Source organism: Sapajus apella, unplaced genomic scaffold, assembly GCF_009761245.1.
Source record: "Sapajus apella isolate SASKATOON/1434 unplaced genomic scaffold, GSC_monkey_1.0 scaffold2, whole genome shotgun sequence".
In the NCBI taxonomy this organism is placed as follows: domain Eukaryota; kingdom Metazoa; phylum Chordata; class Mammalia; order Primates; family Cebidae; genus Sapajus; species Sapajus apella.
In genome coordinates, this window is record NW_022436942.1 from 711,245 (window position 1) to 735,323 (window position 24,079).

Here is a 24,079-nt window from a genome sequence, read left to right on the forward strand (position 1 = left end):
GTTTTTTTTTTTTAAATGCATTTCAATAGTTAGAAAATGTCTAAAGGGGAAGTGTTTTCTCTAGAACAAAAAACTCTCTTCTTTTAGCTCTCTGCCCTCAGAGAAAATAAGATGACCAAAGAGATTCGAGTTTCCATAGCCTCAGCAGTTGTAGATAGGAAGCTGAATAGAAATGTCTTTTCACCAACAGAAATAATCTGGTGGTAAGTGCCTCATTACCCTCCTGGAAATTTGTTTTCAGAAACTAAAATTAATGGGAAATCCTTAACCTGGGAAGGCTCTGAGGTTTAACACCTTTGATAGCAGAGCTGGTAACATGCTAACAAAGGTCATGGAAATAAACCATATACCAAGGAGCACATTTACAATAACAGGATTAGGTCTTTAGATATCAGGCAAGAAACTAATTGAAGAGGAAGACAGCTGCATCAGTTGACACCCCTTACCCCTGGCCAAAAGGAGGGAGAGGGTATAGTTGGGGGAGAAAAGAGAATTTGTGACCCCAGCTTCTCTGCTTTATGAAAGAGGTGCTTGCACACAATCATTGACTTCTTGCTGATTGAAAGTTTACTAATTCAAGATTTATTTATTCAAATATTCGAGAAATGATTACGGAAAGAGACCATCATTCTTTCATCCCTTTCTGCAAACCGTTTAATGAATACTTGTTTCCTCCTTTGTTTCATAATCGTTTTGGAGACAGGAGGAACAGGACCACAGAATCATAGAGTGGGCTGGGTCCCCAGGTTTTCAGGTTCAGCAGGAAGGAGGTTGGGCTGAGCATTAATTGAAAAGTAAAGGATGTCGACCACTTTGGTTCTGGTCTCAATTCAGATTTATGATGTCAACGTCAGACCAGGCCACTGAGGGGGGCCTTGCGTCTGAGCTCTTCCTAGGCCATCACCTCCAGGTTTTCCAAAGTTTCAGAGTCGGTGTTCTCTTGTGCTGAAGTCCCTGGCCATCAGCTTTCAGTTAGTCCTGAAGGTTGATGGAAAACAATGCAAATATCCATGTCCACTCTTTTTTATCCCACGAGATGTTTTTAAATTTCGTCTAGTTTATTATAGCACCAAGAAGCATCATGTTTTTTCTGCCATCTTCAGGGTAAATAATTTGATTCCCAGTTGCTGAGAAAGGCCAGACTTCTCCTGGGAAGAAATATCTCTGTTACAGAAGTCTGTGTCAGATTATTTCATCTGTTAGCAGCAGAATCAGAGGATAATGAGGCCTATTCGACAGAGACTAGTTTTGACAAATGGTACACATTTTTGAACTCAGTTCAAAGTACAAACTCCCATTTCATTTTCTAAGGTTCTGAATAACTTATAGACCATTTAATTGGCTGTATTTGGGATAGAGAATTCCTAAAACCCTGAGTATAATATTTGGATTTAAAGAAAAAGACACCACAATAGAGGCCATTGTTCAAGTAAGTAGAGACAGGTTCATGTCTTTCAAACCTTGGATAAATAAAGAAGATCATTGAGCTCTAATTTGAAAGAATTTCACTGAAAAACTCAGAAAACAATCCACTCTGAGAATATGAGACAGAATTAAAATATTTACTGGACAATTGTTTGTGGAGAAGCATTTATTTTATATCACTTTTTAACAAGACTGAATTGTCAAACTGTTTAAAATTCCACTGGAAAAATTTGGATTATCACGGAAGTGTTTACTCTTTTATCCTTCCTTGTATATTGGATTACTCATGGAAGATAATGGAAAGAATCTGAGAAATGCTGGTTTTAGCAGCAAATCAGACTGCATTTCAGAAACATTATAGGCTATGTAAACACATGTCACCTTTGGACATGTATTATCATAGCTGCATTATTACTGGTGCAATGTAAGGCAAAAAGAAATGAAAAATTCCAGCACTATCAGCAGACATAATCCTTTACAAGCTGATGGTACAAATAAAACATTCTTCCAATGTAATGACAATGCTTGCTTAAGAAGAAAAGAATCATCTTTATTTTGTTTTGCTAAATACCACCATTAACTGCAGAAGCTATGATTCATCACTCATGCAGTAATATATGCCTTTTAAAGTCATTCTGGAACTATGGCGTTATCACCTATGAAGATTTTGCAACCATGTATGCCCTAGATCACTTGCTGAAAAAGTATGTTTAGAACAAGAATCATGTAAAAGTATGTTTAGAACAAGACTGAATTTTTTTTTAATATTAAAGTCACTTTTAATTATTCATTCTGATACCAAATGGGCAATTTCACCTTTTTTCTTATAATATCTGAGTTCTAGAGGCACAGGTAATTTACAATGAGGCAACAGTTCTTGGCTGCCTGATGATCACCCAGAGGGATCATAACAACACATTTCTGGGCTCTAGCCCCAGAGTTTCTGATTTAGTCCTACTAGGATGGAGCAGAGAATGCACTTCTAACAAGTTCCAGGTGATAGAGATGCTGATTTCCTGGGGACCACACTTTGAGAAACACTGCAATAAGAAATGGGCAGGGAGAATGCTAAAAGGCCATTTCTGGAAAAAAAAAATCTGTATGTGTCATCAGGCTGGGCCAGTGCATAATGAAGAGATGGCTAAGCTTTCCCCCAGAAGCCCAGCTTCTGTATGGCCTGCCCACCTGCACACAGAATCTTCTGCCTCCTGTTTTCTGTTCTCCCTTTCCTACATCCAGTTCTCAAAGGACCTCACAGATCTTGCTATCTTAATTTACCCTAAGGTGTAAGTTAATCGCAGCAATTATTCCTTGCAGAAACTTTTGGATTTTAACATGTATCAAAAGTTTATTCCAAGAAATGAAATTTAAACAAGGAAAACGCATCTATTTTAAACGGGGAAGTTTTTGTTACATTTCCACTCTATCACCTCATTACCAGAGTGATCAAAACATCACATTCTTCCTGCAACTTCTTGCTCAAATTCTTCATTGACCTTCTATACCCTACAGGTAAATTTAAAATTCTTAGCAAGACTCCAAGCCTTTCAATATACGCCACTGCCTACCTGTCCACCTCATCTACCACTTCTCCCTCTTCCCATATTACATACAATACTAAGCTACTTCAAGTTATCGGCAAATGTTCTACTCTCAGGATCAGCTATGTGATTTTAGGGGACAAGTGGAATATGAAAAGCCAAGGCCCTTTTTTCAAAATGTACCAAAGAATTTTAAGACAGCAACAGCAGAGCATTTGTCCAAGTGCAGAGGCTTCCCAGCATGGATCCCTGAGTGATGGCAGACTGCAGACACAGGATTTATTCTAGAGACAATAATTCATAAATCTCCTGGCATTTGTTTTCAGGTGTCACAAAGAAACGGCTCAAATATTTTAATTTCCTTTTGCTTTGAATTACTATCTTTAAATCTGTTGAATTTTAAGTACAGAAATGCACTTCAATTTTGCCACTATGCCTTTGTTCTCTTCCAGAAAAACACTTGCATGATTACAGCATGCAACGTACTACCTTCACCCTGGTGCCACTTACTCTCCTCAAGCCACTGTCATATTCTCTCCCACTCTGGTACCTTTGCAACATTCTAGTCCCTCCTTCTGAAATGCCATTCACCTGTCTGTTATCTGATAAACTCCCACTCAACCATCAGCTGCTCAGCTCAGGCTCCACCTTTGCTGTGAGGCCTTCCCAATACCCAGGGGGAAGATTTAGGCACAGGGTGTACATCTGCACTTTGTGATTAATTCATTTAATCTTAATCTTGTCTGCATGAACAAGAGACTCAAGGCTATTCAAAGACATCAACAGATCTTTGTATTTTCCATGTCTAGCATGGTGGCCTGGAGGAAGGATTCAAAAATACTTGTTAAATAAAAGGACGAGTGGTCAGCTTTAACATTTTTTACTATTGCAAGAACAGTTTCTTGGAAGAAAAACATTTCTAAAGCCAAGGGGTAGCTTAAATGTGATTTTATCTTTTGGAATTACTAGGTGGGGTTGTAAATTTACTTCAAGTTTCCACAAAGGGAGGACACTTGGGAGAAAGAACTGAACTTGGTGGTCTTTCAAACCTATTCTATGTGTGTTTGACACCCGGAGGTGTGTTTTGTCCTGCTCAGTGGAGGACTGTGGCATATGAAACAATTTGAAAATGTCACCAAGAATGCCGCACTAGACTGGAGGCCCTAGACTGGTTGCATATGGGAAATTTTATTATTATTTCAAATAGCAGGAACTATTTGAGGTCTACAGTCAATTTCTTAGGGCTGACGATCCAGTCTGTAGTTAGTGTATGTTCTTTGTGCCTCCTCCTCCTTCGTGACTTCTGGCTATTCTCACTGTTGCCCTACCATGGGTGGGTGCAGAAATACCTTACATGCTGAAATTCAAACCAATAAAGTCTGCTTTTTAAAAACGTAAGGTTTGTCTGTGAATTTCATGTACCCAAGCTTTCTTCATCCCTGGCTAACACGTAAAATTAGAGCATTGGCAGAATATCATATTTACTTAGGTTTTTTTTCCCTCTAAATTGCATGTACTGTTCTGAGTTCAGTGTGAGAGAAAATCAAGGAAATTATTCAAAATTTTAACCTTCTAACATGTGTTTTAGCAATTAGTGTGTACCCTGTCCTTGCACACGGTCTAGGGGTTGAAGCAACATTTTCTTGCTTCTTTCTGGCCAGGCCATGGAGAGGCAAGCTCATTGTTACCAGGTTTCTGCCTATATTGCTGCTGTTAATCTTTCTGGCTTCACTTTTATTCCCTTTTCTTTTGAAGCTGGTGGACTTTCATTCCCTCAAAGCACCTCCCGCCTGGTGGGCATCACTAATGAACTGGGAGAAAGGATGGCTAGGCCTGGGCATGAACCTCAAAATGCAAGAAAATCCTCAACAGGTTAGATGTGTTGCTGAAACCTTTCAGGCTGCTGAAATCTTAATCTCCATTGGTACAGGTAAGTTTATCCACCTGCTCTGAAAGCAAATCCCAGACTGTCTAAACCAAGTGACCTATTAGGAGAGCAGGAAGCACATGAGAAAGATTGGATTGAATCAGAAAGTTGTCTGAATAGCAAAGCAGCTGTATCCTTCTCTTGGATATTAATGGTTCAGTTTTAGTTTTAACCTGTTTGGGTGAATTTCCTATTCACACCTTCATTCGTGCATTCCCAAATGCAAGTCCGATTTGCTTGAATATTTAATTAATTTGGGAGCCTTACAACTTGCTTTCTTAGGCTGGACTCTTGGTGTTGGGAAGGAGCTTGATGGGTTATGCAGTCTGTCCCCATCCAACACCTGAATCTGTCCTACAACTGCCATGCCTGAGTCTGTGTCCTTTTTGACTACATATTACCAGGGGTGGAAACTTAACTGCTGTCCAAGGTTGCCTACTTAATCCTTGAGGAGCTCTATTAGAAATATCTTCTTTTCATAAGCCACACATCAGCTGAGGTCAACTTGCCCTTTCAGGATTGAAATGAAATTGTTTTGCGTTCTCATTCCTTATGTGGTGAGCCATTTAACAACCCTCTGAAACTCTCTGCTTATCTTTGACATGTGGGCAGGTTGTTTATGGTGTTTCTGGCTACCTCTGGCTGAGCCTAATCACTCCATGTATGGGCTCTCTCTCTTTTCTGTGCCTGCTTCCCCTTCTGTATACCCTGTCCCTCCACACTGAACATTCCCCGTTTCCTGTTTGGACATTCCACTGGAACCTGTCTCAAACACAAAATTGTGTGATGTATGGGATGGAATTTAGCAGGAGAATTCGGGCAAATATTAGAGTTTACAGGACAGCAACCAAACAACCTATGATTACATATTGGACATTCCTATTATTTAAAGTCTTTCAGATACCTCATCACGAGGAGCCTCTTTCCTTGGCCACATTCTCTATAGCTTCAGCCTCTCAGCATGGCACTTGGCCCTGTCTCTTCTAACTCCTCCCCTCTTCTGTCTAGTTATATGCTTCCACATCAAATTCCAGTTAACGTCTACACAGAAATTTGATTTTGCCTTTTTATTCTTCTAAATTTTGACCTTTGGGCCTCATGCCCCACCACCTGGGCAGTTTGTCAACACATCTTCCCAATCATTGCCCATGTCCTGGAAGTCTTGTGCCAGCTGTTACCCTGCCTCCATGTGGTTACCTGAAGCCCACGTCTGACTCCCTGTAGCTTCTATCCAGTTCATTAAAGCCTGCTCTCTCTTGGCTGGCCTCTTGCTCTGGAGTCATTGCTATGGACAGAAAGAACACAGTCTTTGGAATTAGACTTGAATTTGAATCCCAGACCTACTACTCATGAGCTGTGTGATACCTATCAAGGTACCTTTTGAGGCCATGTTCTTCAACCATAAATGGTGATAATTATACCCTCTAAAAGATTTGTGTGAGAATTTGGTTAGGTAGTGCACAGTGTCTGGTATATGGTACATACTCAAAAATGTTTATTTCTTTCCCTTCCTCTCATCCAGCTTCAAACTGCAGCATTGACGCAGGAGAATCTTTCTAAGGCTGGCTGGATCCATTTGTTTTGACCTCTTCCCCTTACCTACTGATAGGTTGGCTCTCAGGGCTTTTTAATCCAGTCTCTGCTTTCATCTCCATCTTTGGATTTCAGTACTCGGCTACTTCCACTCTATGCTCCAGATGCATGGAACTATTCAGTGATCCCACACTTCCAAATCTCTGGAAGCTTGCCATGATATTTTCCACTTTTTTGCATGGACAGCCTCTACTCAGGTCTCATTTAAACACCACCCTTCCATCCAGAAAACCTTCCTGATTTTCCTAATACCAAGTTGGGTATCATTACTGTCTGTTACTCTAGCACCCTGTGGCTATCCCCACGGCAGCACCCAGCACACTGCTCTGAAATTTCCTGTTACTTGGCTATCCCACAGATTATAAGCTTCCAGAGGCACAGGTAGACCCTTCATTAAATTTTTATTCCTAGGCTGTGGCATACAGTAGCCCATCAAGAATGTTCAGTGTTGAAGAAATGTACCTGCCTTGTTTCCACATTATGTGGCCTCATAGTCCTGACTTGACAGACGATAAGCATCGCCTTCAATCACTTAGAAACCATTTTCCTTTCCTGTCCCATCTGGCCCCCTAGTCACATATACAATATTATAGGAATATATTCCTCAAGCAATAAGAAATTATTAAAGAAAGAGAAAATTCAAGATCTATATTTCACTTAACTTTGATAAAAAGGACATAATATAGGTAAGATGCTAAAGTTTAGTAAAGAGAGGTAAATAATAATAAACTGCAAAAAAAAAAAAAGTCTAGCAAATGAGAACCCCGATGCTCTAAGAAAACAACATTTGACAATTGAAAGGTAACTATGGCAAGAGTGGGGGAACATGTAAGAAGCATATTGTGGAAAAGACAAAGGTGATACATAAAGTACTGAACACAGTGGTGATGCAGGGGCTTTTACATTCATACATGATCCCTTAACTTCATTGTATTCTATTGTTAACATAACATATACATTATAGGAAAAGAAATTTCTCTTTCTGCCTCTCCCTCTGTTTGTTCGTATGATGCTGACTAACTTGGAAATAGCTTCAGAGATGATGGGCCTCAAGTCATGGCTCACAGATATCCATGAGCTGTCCTGCCTGAGTAGTGCTTAATCCAAGTCTAGAATTTTCCAAATGGCATTAGGAGTGCTGAGATTACTGTGAAGTGGCAGCCCTCTTACTTTGTGTGAAGATGTAAGAGAACTTGTCAGGGATGACTGAGGGATATTCTGGTTGCCATATCTCTTTTTTGCCATCTCACAAGTAGCCCCTCAGTCCCCTGAGAAAAAAGTAAATCAGAGATGCTATCACAGCTCTCACAACCCAAATCTCACTAACATACAATATTTAAAACTTTTAAGTGAACAAATAAAGTACCTTGGAACATATTTTTGATTTTGGTGCTAAAACTTTGCTTTAAATAGATGAAATTCCAAACATAAGCCCTTAAATAGTAGTAATACTGATACTAGGAAAATGTGATAATTATTATGATGTATTGAACCACCACGTAGGTTATTTTAATCTTCACATGAACCCGGCCTGTGATGTGGATGGAGTCCCAGGTTGGAAATGAACAAAGAATGCATCCCTGCCTACCCCCGACATGGGCTCACACATAAGAAAACCGAGCCAGGCACATGTTCCCAAAGGTACCCTTTGTTCAGAGCTGGGCATTCCTGTGGTATGGGGAGAGGGCTGTATGATTTCACTAGCATTTCCATATCAGAGATAAATTCTACAAGAAAGCATTGTATTTGAGCTGTATGAGGGGACCACTTCAGAAACAATTTTAGATTAGTTATTTGTCTTGTCTTTTTTGAGGCTTAGATGCTCATTTGCACAAAGGATACAAAATGAAAACCAGTAACCATTAGGAAACAGGTCTGGCTATTGTAACGAAAGTCAAAATAATTGTGGCTTAAAAGAAGCAGGTGTTAATTCCTCTCTCATGCTATTCTGAACATAATCAGTCTAGAGCTGAGAGGGCGGTTCCACAGTCTCGGGACCAGACTCCGCCTGGCCTGTTCTGCATCTTCAGAAATACTCAGCTTTCATCTCATGGCTACACTGTCTTTTCTCAACTCCTGCCTCATGTTCACCTTCCAGCCAGAGGGAAAGGAGAAGGGGAGTGAGAAGACACAATCCTTCCTTATGGGCATAAACCTCAAGTTGTTCACACCTTTTCTGTCCACATCCAGTGAGCTAGCACTTAATCACATGGCCACATTAATCTGTAAGGCAAGGTGGAAGATGTAATCTTTAGCTGGAATACCATGGGCCCAGTTAAAACTCAGTAGTTTTTTAATTAACAAAGCAAGTAAAAAGGCATACACAAGAACAGCCAACAATTACCCTTAAAGTTCCCTGCGACGTTCTGTTAAAATAATACACAGGCAGAATGTCTGACATAAAGTCACTGTTCAATTGGTAATTGTTAACATTGTTTTATTAAGCAAAAATTTAAGTCAGGCAATTTGATTTCCTTCTTAGTAAAAAGACAAAAGTCTCTCTTCACACAGAGACTTACAATAAGGGTCAGATTATGAATGACTGAGGTTAGGAGATGAAGTGAATTGTTCGTATTGGCCTCCTAGACCTGCTCAGTTCTGCGTACTGAAGGCTTTATCCATAGGTCCAGCCTTGCCCAATGCCTCAACTAATCCTGATCAGGATTTCTCTAGCATGGAGTCTTACAGCTCTATGTTGAGAATCTGGTGTGTCTTGGGTGAGTCCAAATTGCAGCTTCCTTAACACACTATTCATGCATCTGAGCCTCTGTCCCACTTGTTCCCCTCCTCTACTTGTTCAAATGGACCTTATAATCAAGCCCACCCAAACATTACACAAGGGAGGTGACACACAACTCCTGCATATGTGGCAATTCTGTTATGCTTTCTAGCCACCTGTCTTTCATGTGCCGATCCCCTATCAAGTTCAAAAGAAAGAGACAATCAGAAGCTGAGGTGGACGGACACTGTGCCAGAGAGAGAGATGTGCCAGGATAGAAGACAAGAAAACGAGAACATATTTATGGCCATGTGGCTGCAGTGGTGAGTGGTCACACAACAGCCCTCCGTAAATTTCAGGTCACAATTTATGAAAAGTCCTACCAGATTGAGGGGGAGATCTAAGGGGAGTGGGAGGCAGGAGGAGGTTGATTCCTGCATCATTGCATTCTCAAGTGATTCTGACACTCAGTAGGACACCCAAGAAGCATATACAGTTGTAACTCTTTGCCTGTGTTCTCACTCCTGTAGTTTCAGTTATCTGGGGTCAACCATGGTCTGAAAATATTAAATGAAAAATTCCGACATAAACAATTCATAAGTTTTAAACTGTGTGCCCTCCCTCCCCACCTTACCCAGGATGTGAATCCTCTCTTGGTCCAGCGTCTCCATGCTGTCTACCCTCCCTGTCGGTGATTTACTTAGTAGAATTCCTGATTAACAGATTTGCTGTCATAGTATCAGAGTTCTTGTGTCCAAGAGACCCTTATGTTACTTTATAATGGCCCCAACCACAAGCATAGTGACGCTGACAATTTGGACACGCCAAAGAGAAGCCATAAAGAGTCTGCTTTACATGAAAACAAGGAGGTTCTCAACTTAATAAGAAAAAAGGAATTGTATGCTGAAGTCTGAAATCTAAGAACAAATCTATCTGTTAAATTGTGAAGAGGAAAAAAATGTGTGCTAGTTTTGCTGTTGCCTTTTAAACTGAAAAGCTATGGCCACAGAACATGATAAGTGCTTAGTTAGGATGAAAAAGGTATTAAATTTGTGGGTGGACGTGAACAGAACTGTGCTGGATAGGGTTCCTACAATCCATGGTTTTAGGCACCCGCTGGCAGTCTTGGAACTTTTCCCTCTTGGATAAGGGGAGACTTACTGTACCCACAAAGCAGATTTTAAAATTATTTTACTGTCTGGCACGTTACTTTCTAACTAAGATATTTCACTGACAACTAGAAAAACTTCGAATTAACCTGTGGGCTGGTCCCACTGTAAGTTGGTAAATAAATAACATTTTACAACAGGTGTGTTCTGGGCTTTTTCTGTCAAAACTTCAGCAGTCAAACCAGGTAAAACAAGACTCAGTAATAGGAGAAAGCTCACAAGGACTCTAACAGACTCTAATATGATCCATATGAGAGTGTCAAGGGATCTTAGTGGTCGCCCAAACACCATTGAGAAAGATATGGCCCTGTTTAGGCCATCAGGTTAGATAGTGGCAGAGCTAAAACTGAAAACTAAGCATTCAGGGCTTCTGGTCCAGTGAGCCTGGTAGGTACTTTCTCACATCAGAGGAATTTATTATTGTGAAAAGAAAATACTTCCTGTGAGAAATCATTAATAGTTTTCTAAAATTGTTTTTATCAAAAAGGATGAGTTCTGAGATGATGAAACAAATTCCAAGCATATCAATGATATCCAACTGTTGTATAACCACATTTCTAAGGAATTTGCAGAGTGACAAATGACTTCACACAAACATTTGTTTCTGGCTGCACACTTTCTAAGCGGCTTCAGAGGAAATGTTGATTCAAGAATGCAAAAGAGACTGATGATCTGAATTGGCTGGGATGAGGACAATCTTACATAAATGACTGGATCAGAGAATAAGGTAAGTGTTTATGCAACATCCCTTCCTATCTGAGTCAAACAATATGGGCGGCCTGTATCCAGAAAATGCTCCCTTGGAATGGAGGGCTGCTCTGTTTGACTCTGACACACTTACAAAAGGGAAAGCAGCGGTCAGACCTTCATGATCAGAAAATCAAGTGGGTAGGAAATTAGCAAATTAATGTACTCGTCCTTCCACACAGTGGACAGGTGAGGGCTTTGGAAGCAGGTTAAGGTAAAAAGTGCATTGCACAAGGCGTCAGAGAACCCGGGTTCCAGTCCTAGGTCTGTCACCATTGTTCCAGTTGTGTCACTGTGGGCAAGTTACTTAACCTCTCTGGTTGGGCTTCAGTTTCCTTCTCTGTAAACTGAGAGCATCTGACTACATCTTCTCTAGCTCTTCTGTTTCCCAAGGATCCCTATTCAAATGCCTACAGCAATCATTCTCAACATAAGGAAATTTTCTGCCCCCCAGCCAAAGGACATTTGGCAATGTCACACTGATTGTCACAACAGAGGGGTAGGTGCTTTTGGCATCTGGTAAGTATAGGCTATGAATGCTGCTAGACAGCCCAAAATACACAGGACAGTCTCTCCACAACAAAGAATTATCCAGCCCCAAATGTCAACAGTATGGAAGTAGGAAAATACTAACTGAAGGGACAATATAATGATGAACCCATTTCAGCCCATTATTGCCATGTTGCCAAATCTTTTGGCTTTTTAAGAGAACTTGAAATTTTGGATTTTTATGTAAATATCCCCAATTTAAAATATAGCAACATGTCAAATTTTTTAAATAAAACACTCTAGGGTTCAAATAAAACAGAACTTCAGGACAAATTCTGTCTGCAAGCTGTCAGTTTGTGGAATCTTATTTAGCCACATACTGTCCAAGTAATTAATATAGTTTCGCTGAAAGCATGGATTCCTCCATCTGCATCTGGTTATCTGAGCTAGAGCTAAGCAGGTCAAGGTTAATCCACATTGTGCTCACACACGTGTGCGACATAGTGGAAAAAACACTAAATGAAACATTTAGAGATGTTGCTGCTTACCATCTGTGTAATCTTGGAGGAGTCATTAAATTCTCTGAATAACAGGGTCCCATTTTTAAGGAAAGTATCAATATCATCACTGTCTACTTCTCTAGATTGTCACAGCATAATAGTATCTTGGAGCAGGAAGAACTTCTACTTTAGAAATCACCCAGTACGCAATTATACCCAGATAAGTGGCGTGAGCTTGCCCACAAGCCCCTCGTCAGTTAATAGAAGATCTGGGCCTGAAAGCCAGGTGTCTTGACTCCATATCCCAAGTTCTCTGAGGAGAGAAGAAGGAAGGTGATGGGGGAGAGTGCCAGATGTCTCTCCAAACACAGGCTATTCCAGATGTGGTCCACTAGCACGTGGCCTTCCAGTTGTGCCTGATGAACACTAGATGTGATCCGAGGATTAAATGTGAAGAGATGTGAAAGTGCTCTGGAGCCTGTAAACTGTTAGCCTGTCTCCCAAATGTAAGGATGGCATTCGTATTAATTTGACTCTGCTGTGCAGCCATAGGAAGCTCTTGGCCAACAGCAGTGTGAGTGCCTGGTACTGGTCATAAGAAGGCCTGAGTCAGTTTGTGGCTGGCTCAGCGCACAGTTTATTCATAGAAAAACCAGGCAAAAGCAGATCTGTAAACATCACTGTGGTTTCTGAAAGGCAGTGTCACAATGCCATGAAGACAGAAAGTGAAGTTGCCATTATTAATTAACATGAGATAATGGCATTAAAAGATAAATCTTCAAAGTCAACCAAGGCTTATAGACATCAAGATTTCTACCCTCCTGCCCTGTCTTCTCTAAGTACCTCTTATGTTTTCCTGCCTGAGGTTTTTATTCTCCCTCCAAGTGCTGGGGGTCTTCCCCTCTTCCCTCTGCTTATCTAAAAGCCTCCATCTCTCAGGACAGGATGGGATGGGATAGGGCAGGACAGGACAGGAGGGCTCTCACTGAGGCTTCACCTGAGTGAAGTGTGTGCTGGTGCCCACAATTCTACCACGCAGGTGACTTTCCTGTCTTATGCCGGGTCAGGGACCAACCACCACATTTTGTTCTGATGCAGGTGCAGCCAACTCCCCTTGTTGGCTTTAAGTTCTCAGAGTTAGTCCCATCTTTGGTTAGCATGTCCATTGTGGTTACTCGGAAGAGACCTCAGCTTTTGCGTCAACTTTCAGAGGTTTGTTTTCTTCATTAAATATCATGGTTATTTCATGCCAAATTTCTCCCAAGTCCATTGTGAATAGCACTGGAAGTTGTGCTGTCTCTGCAGAGTGAGACAGAACATGCTGATGTTGCAGCTGCTGCTATGACCTCGGTTTTATAGAAGGTTTTACATTTTTTAGTGTAATGATAGACTTTTCAGTTACTTACAGGAAGTAATTATAAATATATATTTGCAACAGAACCAGCCTGATGTGCTTACTTTTCCATTAATAGAACACTGCACTTTTTGGAATGCATGTACCACCCTTTCCTTAGGGCTCAGCTGAAATTTTACCTCCCTATTAGGCTTTCCAGCCAGTATCTTTTTCCTCTAATTTTCCTTAGTTCTGTCTGCTCCACTCATTAAGGCCTACAGACCCTCTCTTATTGCTTCTAACCGTTTATGTGTGATTATATGCTCCTTGAAGGAAAGAAGATTCACCCACCCTTTCTTCTACCTAATACAAACTACTAACCTTGCAAAAACAATCAACAGTTCTTATTTTTATGCCCATTGTGTAGCCTAGTGTTCACTGTAGTCGGAGTTTTGAGGGCTGGGGGTCTAATACACAGTATCTCCTTTCCCAGTTAAAGTGATGAACATCTAGAAAAATAAGACACAGGAAGTGAAGAGGTAAGAGCTGAGTTATTAAAGGTTAAGTTGTAAGACACAACTCAGAACAAGGTGGTTGGGTGTCATTACTGTCCACTGAACTCAGGGTAAGTAGGTGAGAGCTGCCTCCTGCAGATGGGGAGAAGGCTGACCCCACAGAGTGGTGGCAAAAGGATTATCATGTAGGCAGCTCACTCCCAAAGGAAGAAGGACAGAGGTACTAAACTTAATCATATTCATTTCAAATTGACCAATCCAAACATCAGTCTAGCTGCTTTGAGGCAGAGTGGATGAAGGGACAGAGCAGTCAGGAGCCTTACACTGATAAAATTCCCTCTGCACAGAAGGCCACGTAAGTAGGGAAGAACTATTTCTCCCCAACAATTATTTTTAAATTTTTAAAAATCTACCAAATTTTGAACATACCTCTTTCAAACCTTGTTAAATACCAACACAATCGTCTTATCCATATCTCATGAAACAATGAAAACAAAGAAGAGTGATTTTACAACATCATAAAATGCTCATGTTACTTAGGATTTGATATGGTTTGGCTATGTCCTCACCCAAATCTCATCTTGAATTTTAGCTCCCATAATTCCCACGTCATGGGAGGGGCCCAATGGGAGGCAATTGAATCATGGGGGTGGAACTTTCCTGTGATGTTCTCATGATAGTGAATAAGTCTCAGGAGATCTGATGGTTTTATAAAAGGGAGTTTCCCTGTACACAGCCTCTTACGTGCACCACGTGAGAAGTCCCTTTGCTATTCCTTCATCTTCTGCCATGATTGTGAGGCCTCCCCAGCCATGTCACTGTGAGTCAATTAAACCTCTTTCCTTTATAAATTACCCAGTCTCGGGTATGTCTTCATTAGCAGCATGAGAACGGACTAATACAGGATTAATATGCCAATACTTTGTCATCTGTTCACCGGACTAAATCCTTTCTTCCTTTATGGCTGCATAAATACGACCTACCTGTAATTCAACCCCACCTCTTCAGAGACTAGAGGAACTGCCTAAGTATGAATGAGGCCTGTTCATCTCACAGATTGGCAAGAAGGATAATATCTAAGAGGTTAATTAGGCCAATTCAGGGAATAAATTCAAAGCCATGTCCAGGATTTCTTAGGGTAAGGGAGCAACTTAGTTGATAAGGGAGGAAGCTAAGGTTTATAACTTAGTACTTGATACTTTCTTCTTGTTTTTATTTTTAGACAGTGTTTTGCTATGTTGGCCAGACTGGAGTGCATTTGTGCCATCATAGCTCACTGCAGCCTCAAATTTCTGGGCTCATGTGATCCTCCCGCCTCAGCCTCCTAGGTAACTGGGGCCACAGGCATGTGCCAGTACGCCCAGATAATTTTGTATTTTTTGTAGAGACAGCGTCTCACTCTATTGCCCCCAGAATGTTCTCAAACTCCTGAGCTCAAGAGATCCTCCTTCCTCAGCCTGCCAGTGCTGAGATTATAGGTATGAGCCACCACACTGGCTTCTTATTCTTAATAGTTAGAAGAATAAGCTTAGAGTTTGGAAAATAATGCTAACAGGATGTGTCCTTGGGATAACCTTTGTGGATAAACAGTGAAATTTCCCAATAAGTAGGTATTGATCTCAAAAAGTGGAGGAATAAAGAAGGGCATGATATTTTGGAAAGAAAAGTAGCACAGGGGACAAGAAACAAGGTTAGGAACTGGGGTGGCTACAAGACTCTGCTTATGAAGCCTTAACCTTTGGGATTTTTTTTTTTTGACTATGGAAATATTAAGTGGATGGTCAATTTTTTCCCCACAATATATCATAATTCTATTTGGTTTCTCCTCATGCTTAAGAATAGTCAGCTATGGGAGCCAGGCTTATGGTGCAGACATGGCCAAGTCCAAGAACCACACCACACACAACCAGTCCCAAAAATGGCACAGAAATGGCATCAAGAAACCCAATCACAAAGACACGAATCTCTAAAGGAGGTGAACCCCAAGTTCCTGAGGAGCATGCACTTTGCCAAGAAGCACAAGAAGGGCCTAAAGAAGATGCAGGCCAACAACGTCATGGCCATGAGTGCAGGTGCCGAGGCTGCCAAGGCCCTCATAAAGCCCAAGGAGGTTAAGTCCAATATCCCAAAGAGTGTCAGCCACAAGCTGGATCGACTTACCTACATTGCCCACCTCAAGCTTGGGAAGTGTGCTCGTGCCTACATTGCCAAGAGGCGCAGGTTGTGCCGGCCAAAGGCCAAGGATCAAACCAAAGCCCAGGCTGCAGCTCCAGCTTCAGTTCCAGCTCAGGCTCCCAAAGGTTCCCAGACCCCTACGAAGGCTTCAGAGTAGAGATCTCTGTCTGCCAACATGAGGACTGAAAGACTGGTGTGACCCTCCATGGGCTGACGTCTGTATGGGCCTGGTGTCCTCCAGTGCTATCCTCCCGTGCGTTGACAGTTCTGCCATTACTCTCTTTACTGCCACCTCACAGGGTTATCAACGTGTACCTGAGGTTTGTATTATCTGTTCTAGTTATAAGATAGATCAGGTTATGCTACAATAATAGATAACTCCCAGTTCTCAGTAACTTAACCCAAAGTTCTCAGTGCTATTTGTACAAATAAACCTGAGAGAGGGAAAGAAAAAAAGAATAATCAGTTACACATTTATAGCCCTGTGAGGTGGCAGTAAAGAGGGTAATGGCAGAACTGTCAATGATAGTGAGGCTTTATCCCATGTTCAATCACTACATCCTTGGCCATCTCCTGCTCTACAGAAGCCTTTTTAGACGTGGCAGTGCCACACCAAGGAAGACAGGGGGAAACTACATATCTCAGATGAGTGGTAATTAATGATCCCTCAGAAATAAATATGAACTAAATTGCCTCTTCTAAATATAGCATAGGGAAGTGATTCTTAATGGGGAGAGAAATCTGGCCTTTAGGTTATTTATGGAAAAGCTTCAACTGTCTTAATAATATAATCATGTATTTCCTTGCACATCATAGAAGGAACCATTTCATAACATCTGTATATGTTTTATAAACAAACACAGATACTGACCATCAGCCAAGCAAGAGATGATCAGTGATTCTTTCATCAAAGCATACTGCAGAGTTGCTTCCTTTTCCTAATTTGTTTCTATGAATAATCTGCGGAGTTGTGCAACATGTACATGACACATGGAAATCAGAGTTATGACTTTTATGTAGACCACATTGTTGTTTTGCTTGTAAATTGCCTCCAAATGGCTTGAAAGAAACACTGCTGTATAATGCTTTCAAAAAAGGGCTACCTGAAAGCATTTACACCTAATATTTGGTAGAGCCTATTTCTGTGATCCTGCATCACACCATGGAGACAGGCGCTATCAGTTAGGGTTTCTGCCTAAGGAACCCCCACTCAGGGATAAGAGAGTTTAGAAGTCTTGTGCTGAAAAGGCATAGGAAGAAAATACAAAAGCCAACTGATTGGAAGAAATCTGCAGCATCCTAAGAGTCACTGTAATTAAAACACAGCAGTTTGTAATTATTCTGAAGGAAAATAACATACTAAGAAAGGCACAAAAATACAATGTGGTTTCCCAAGGCCCTGTTACATTAATTGAAATTGACTTGGGCAGATATGAAATCCTCAGATGGGCTGAAAACTAGTTGGAAGGCTTGAAACAAAAGAAAATGCAATAAAATTAGGTGGGAAGAGCAGCAGATTTGGAATCACTGGAATATGGTTAGCTCTGCCATTGACTAACTGATTGACCTTTGGCAATTCATGAAACTTCTCTGTGACTGAAATTTTAAACTGGAAAACAGGATATTATTAGTTAAACCTTGGGTTAAAAGAATGCGTGCAAAGGTTATTTTGTTTTCAAATGCTGTTCTTTTCCACGCCTCTTTCCCCACCTCTGCATAGTGACAAGCAATCTCCTACCTCACTTCTCCACCAGGAACCTGCTTCATTTTCCTTTTTATATTCAAATTATTCCTTATCATAAGCTTACTAGTTTATATATATATTTTATGTTTCCTAAAGCCAGCATTCAATATTGTATTTTTGAACTATAAATAGACATTTTATTTGGATGACTTTATCTATACAAGCATATTTTTTCTCAAGTTTAGTTTTATATAGTTTTAATTTTACTTTTACTTAATTTTTTTCACTTTTCTACATATATATTTTTTATTTTTAAGTTTTGTAGTTTTAATTATTATGGGTACAGAATAGATGTGTATATTTATGGGGCACATGTGATATATTGGTACAGACACACAATATGTAATAATCACATCAGGGTAATTGGGGTATCCATCACCTCAAGCATTTATCCTTTGTGGTAGGAACATTCTAATTTGACTCTTTTGGTTATTTAAAAATATATAATGCTATTATTGTATATTTTTAATATACCTATTTTTAATCTTATTTTTAATAAATATATATGTAGTTCAATGCTATATTTTCATATATGCTTACATTGTGGAATTACTAAATCAAGCTAATTACTGAATCTATCATTTTATATACTTATTTTTTTGTAAACATTTAAATCCTACTCCTTTACTAATTTTGAAATATACACTGCCTTGTTATTTATCTGTAACTATTCTGTGCAATAGATCACTAAAGCTTATTCCTCCTAACTGAAATTTCATACCCTTTGATCAACATCTTCCCCATCCCTCTTCCCAGCCTCTGGTCACCACTATTCTACTCTCTACTTCTTCAACATCATACTTTAAAATTCATCCGCTAGTATATTTATGTTCAGTGTCTTCAAGTTATACTTTAAGAAAAAAGTTTTCTTCTTATTATCCATTTCTCTTCAGTTACCATTGCATCTTCTTGGCTTCCACTATTAGTTAAAGTGAACTCACTGTTCAGATTCTTGACATATGTGAAGTACTCACACTTAAAGGGACTTATTGAAAAGTACACTTTTGATGAAGTCAGTCACCTCTGTGATGAATAAGAGATATTTCTTCAATTGTTTGGGAATAATGTTTATGTGCACTAGAATCATCTGGAAAGTAAAGGTTAAAAAAATCCTGAAGCTTCTTTAGGAGATTCTGATTCAAAAAGTTTAGGTAGAGAACCAGGAATCTGCATGTTAAATAATCACCCAAGCAAGTAATTCTGATACGGGTGACCTATAGTCTACACTTCCAGAAAGTCTGCTAGAGGTTATTTAGCAATTCCAAAGGGAATCTGGAGTTTTGAAATGTTGTGATTTAAAAAGAAGTACTTTAGAAAAGGGAATATTCACAAAATGACTTTTTGGACCCCTTTCTGACACCTTACACTAAAATTAACTCCAGATGGATTAAAGGCTTAAACATAAGACCCAACATCATAAAAACCCTAGAAGAAAATCTAGGCAAAACCATTCAGGACATAGGCATAGGCAAGGACTTCATGACCAAAATGCCAAAAACATTGGCAACAAAAGCCAAAATAGACAAATGGGACCGAATCCAACTCCACAGCTTCTGCACAGCAAAAGAAACAGTCATTAGAGTGAATCAGCAACCAACAGAATGGGAAAAAATTTTTTGCAATCTACCCATCTGACAAAGGGCTGATATCCAGAATCTACAAAGAACTAAAACAGATTTACAAGAAAAAAACAAATAAGCCCATTCAAAAGTGGGTGAAGGATATGAACAGACACTTTACAAAAGATGACATATATGAGGCCAACAAACATATGAAAAAATGCTCATCATCACTGGTCATTAGACAAATGCAAATCAAAACTACATTGAGATACCATCTCACGCCAGTTAGAATGGCAATCATTAAAAAATCTGGAGACAACAGATGCTGGAGAGGATGTGGAAAAACAGGAACACTTTTACACTGTTGGTGGGAGTGTAAATTAGTTCAACCATTGTGGAAGCCAGTGTGGTGATTCCTCAAGGATCTAGAAATAGAAATTCCATTTGACCCAGCAATCCCATTATTGGGTATATATCCAAAGGATTATAAATCGTTCTACTGTAAGGACACATGCACACAAATGTTCATTGTAGCACTGTTTACAACAGCAAAGACCTGGAACCAACCCAAATGCCCATCGATGATAGACTGGACAGGGAAAATGTGGCACATATACACCATGGAATATTATGCAGCCATCAAAAACGATGAGTTTGTGTCCTTTGTAGGGACATGGATGAACCTGGAAACCATCATTCGCAGCAAACTGACATAAGAACAGAAAATCAAATGCCGCATGTTCTCACTCATAGGTGGGTGTTAAACAATGAGAACACATGGACACATGGAGGGGAGTATCACAAATTGGGGTCTGTCAAGCGGAACTGGGGAGGGACAGTGAGGGGTGGGGAGCTGGGGAGAGATAGCATGTGGAGAAATGTCAGATATGGGTGATGGGGGGGAAGGCAGCAAATCACACTGCCATGTGTGTACCTATGCAACAATCTTGCATGTTCTTCACATGTACCTCAAAACCTAAAATGCAATTAAACAAAAAAATACCTTACATTGATATAAAAAAAATTGTGATGCTAAAAACTGTGATGGAAGCATGGACTTGAGTTTGGATGGTAGTCTGTTCACTCGATATATGTGTCCCTCAGGGAAGTTAATTAGTCTTACTTTCCTAATAGATACCCTAACAACACCATTAGCCACTGAAGGAGGTGTGTAAGGATGAATGAGACAATACAGGTTAAAAATAAACAAAACCTTTAGCGTGAAAAATAGAAAAATTAATAATGACCTCTTTAGTACTTTACAAATTTAAAAACTGGATTATCAAATGAAACGAAGAAAAGCTAAGCCCAGATTTCACATATTCCTTTTCCATAAATTAGTATTTTCACTTATCTGAAGTATGAAGGATGGGCTTGTCAAAACCCAGTGACATACCCAGGCCAGAGGCAAGCTAAGGTGGGGTTGAAAAGCAGTTATTTGGCATTAACAGTAATTTAATAAAATGTGCATTTGATTTAGCATAAAACACTGCTACTAAGTGTAAATATAATGTAACAGTGAAACTATATTTTATTGCACCAATTTCTCTCAAACAGCTCTGCAAAAAAAAAAAAAAAAAGCTGGCTGGAAATGAGTTATGTGATATTCTTATTATCTGAAAACTATTTTTTATTCTGTGCAAGATGTTGTAGGTAGGCTACAATTACACTAATTATAAATTTATTCTGTCTAGATTTTGGGATTTATTGAAAGACAAACTGAGACATCCAGCACCTTATATTTTTGTCTCTCCACTACCCCTTCAAAAGTATGTACTCATGTATGTTTATAACTTTCACACAGACTGAACACATAACAACATATAACATATACTCTCAATGTCTGTGTGTATACATGTGCATATCATTTTCAAATTAAGAACTTTTTTAAGAAAGGAAAAGTTTTCAGTAAAATTTTCCAACAGAAAATGGCTCAAGATAACCCTGGAAAATATTTTTATATTAACCTGAAGGCAAAGGGTTATATCCTCATCATCTTTGCATTCCAGGTTATCTTATGTAGTGTAATATAAGCATTAGATTGAACAAATATTCATTGTTGTTGAGGTTGATATGATCTTTGAAACAACAATATTTAGATAGTTCTCCTGAGATTCTGAAGGAATGGGTAAACAGGCCAGATGTTCTCCTGAGATTTGCTTTATGTTTTCTAGTTATAAGATAGGTCAGATTATGCTACTATAATAGATAACTCCCAGTTCTCAGTGACTTAGCCCAAAAAAGGTTGATTTTTCTATTATAACCATTTGGAGGAATAGAAGACCCTCCAAGGTAACTGTACTTCATGTGGTAACTCAGTGATGTTGCTTTGATCTTGTGGCTCCACAATCTCAACAAAAGGCCTCTTCCACTATCACCCAGAGGGAGAACAGAGCTCTGGGCTGGAGGGTCTGGCAGCAGTAAATAAATGTTTTGGCTTGACATGATACACATCACTCTGCCTGCAGCCCAGCAGTGCTCGTAGCATTGCTCCACGTACATGCCATGGAGTAGGGAAATAGGGTCAATCTATCCTTTTGTCCCAGAAGCAGAGATATCATGTTATGAAATTCATAACAGTATCATAAGGCTTTAAGATTAAGAAATCATGAAAAAGGAATTGATGAAGAAACTCCTTAGTCATAATAAATATAACAACAAATTTTAGATGACAATATAAAGTTTGCCAAATTCTGAGCTTGAAAACATTTTATTTAACTGAATGAAAACTTACTTTAAAATCAATGGGAACTTATTTTAAAATAACTTTTAAATGCCATGTACCTATGAAGAAGGTCACTGGTAGCCTGATGGGGATAGCAATGAATCTATAAATTACTTTGGGCAGTATGGCCATTTTCACGATATTGATTCTTCCTAACCATGAACATGGAATGTTTCTCCATCTGTTTGTGTTCTCTCTTATTTCGTTGAGCAGTGGTTTGTAGTTCTCCTTGAAGAGGTCCTTTATATCCTTTGTTAGTTGCATTCCTAGGTATTTTATTCTCTTGGTAGCAATTGTGAATGGGAGTTTGCTCATGATTTGGCTCTCTGTTAGTCTGTTATTGGTGTATAGAAATGCTTGTGATTTCTGCACATTGATTTCATATCCTGAGATTTTGCTGAATTTGTTTATCAGTTTAAGGAGATTTGGGGCTGAGATGATAGGGTCTCCTAAATATACAATCATGTCATCTGCAAATAGAGACAATTTGACTTCCTCTTTTCCTAATTGAATACCCTTTATTTTTTTTTCTTGCCTAATTGCTCTGCCTAGAACTTCCAATACTATATTGAATAGGAGCGGTGAGAGAGGGCATCCTTGTCTAGTGCTGGATTTCAAAGGCAATGCTTCCACTTTTTGGCCATTCAGTATGATATTGGCTGTAGGTTTGTTGTAAACAGCTTTTATTGTTTTGAGATACGTTCCTTCGATACTTAGTTTATTGAGAGATTTTAGCATAAAGGGCTGTTGAGTTTTGTTGAAGGCCTTCTCTGCATCTATTGAGATAGTCATGTGTTTTTGTCTTTGGTTTTGTTTATGTGGTGGATTACGTTTATAGACTTGCGTATGTTGAGCCACTCTTGCATCACTGGAATGAAGCCTACTCGATCGTGATGTGCTGTTGCAATTGGTTTGCCAGTATTTTACTGAAGATTTTTGCATCTATGTTCATCATGGATATTGGCCTGAAGTTTTCTTTTTTGTTGAGTCCTGCCAAGTTTTGGTATCAGGATGATGTTGGTTTCATAAAAGGATTTGGGAAGGATTCTCTCTTTTTGTATTGTTTGGAATAGTTTCAGAAAGAATGGTACCAGCTCCTCTTTGTACATCTAGTAGAATTTGGCTGTGAACCCATCTGGACCTGGACTTTTTTTCGTTGGTAGGCTATTAATTGCTGCCTCAACTTCAGCCCTTATTATTGGTCTATTCAAGGTTTCAACTTCTTCCTGGTTTAGGCTTAGGAGGGTGCAAGTGTCCAGGAATTTATCCATTTCTTCTAGGTATACTGGCTTACATGCATAGAGTTGTTTGTAGTAATTGCTGACTGTAGTTTGTATTTCTGTGGAATCAATGGTGATATACTCTTTATCATTTTTTATTGCATCTATTTGATTCTTGTCCAGTTTCTTTTTTATTAATCTGGTTAGCGGTCTATTTTGTTGATCTTTTCAAAAAACCAGCTCCTGGATTTACTGATTTTTTGAAGGGTTTTTTATGTCTCTATCTCCTTCAGTTCTGCTCTGATCTTAGTTATTTCTTGTCTTCTGCTAGCTTTTGAATTTGTTTGAGCTTGCTCCTCTAGCTCTTTCAGTTGTGATGATAGGGTGTTGATTTTAGATTTTTCCTTCCTTCGCATGTGGGCATTTATTGCTATAAACTTCCCTCTAGACACTGCTTTAAATGTGTCCCTGAGATTCTGGTACATTGTGTCTTTGCTCTAGTTGGTTTCAAGGAACATCTTTATTTCTGCCTTCATTTCATTGTTTATCCAGTCAACATTCAGGAGCCAGTTGTTCAGTTTCCAAGAAGCTGTGTGGTTCTGGGTTTGTTTCCTATTCTGAGTTCTAATTTGATTGCCCTGTGGTCTGAGAGACTGCTTGTTATGATTTCTGTTCTTTTGCATTTGCTGAAGAGT

At 39.5% G+C, this 24,079-nt stretch overlaps 1 protein-coding gene and 1 long non-coding RNA gene across 8 annotated transcripts in view; both read right to left on the reverse strand.

The window, feature by feature from the left end:
* Nucleotides 1-559: 559 nt before the first annotated feature.
* CCDC91 (coiled-coil domain containing 91) overlaps nucleotides 560-24,079 on the reverse strand; it is a 387,119-nt gene continuing 363,599 nt past the window's right edge. For all 7 annotated transcript variants that reach the window (XM_032283654.1, XM_032283609.1, XM_032283642.1 and 4 more), the window contains one exon: nucleotides 560-1,148. In XM_032283654.1, coding sequence (XP_032139545.1) covers nucleotides 1,100-1,148 — 49 coding nt within the window. In that variant the 3' untranslated portion in view covers nucleotides 560-1,099. The remainder of the gene's footprint in view (nucleotides 1,149-24,079) is intronic.
* On the reverse strand, nucleotides 3,413-15,235 carry LOC116555170. Its single transcript, XR_004270407.1, has 2 exons — nucleotides 6,573-15,235; nucleotides 3,413-6,404 (listed from the first exon to the last, which is right to left on the reverse strand). It is a non-coding gene; the product is annotated as an uncharacterized LOC116555170 (long non-coding RNA).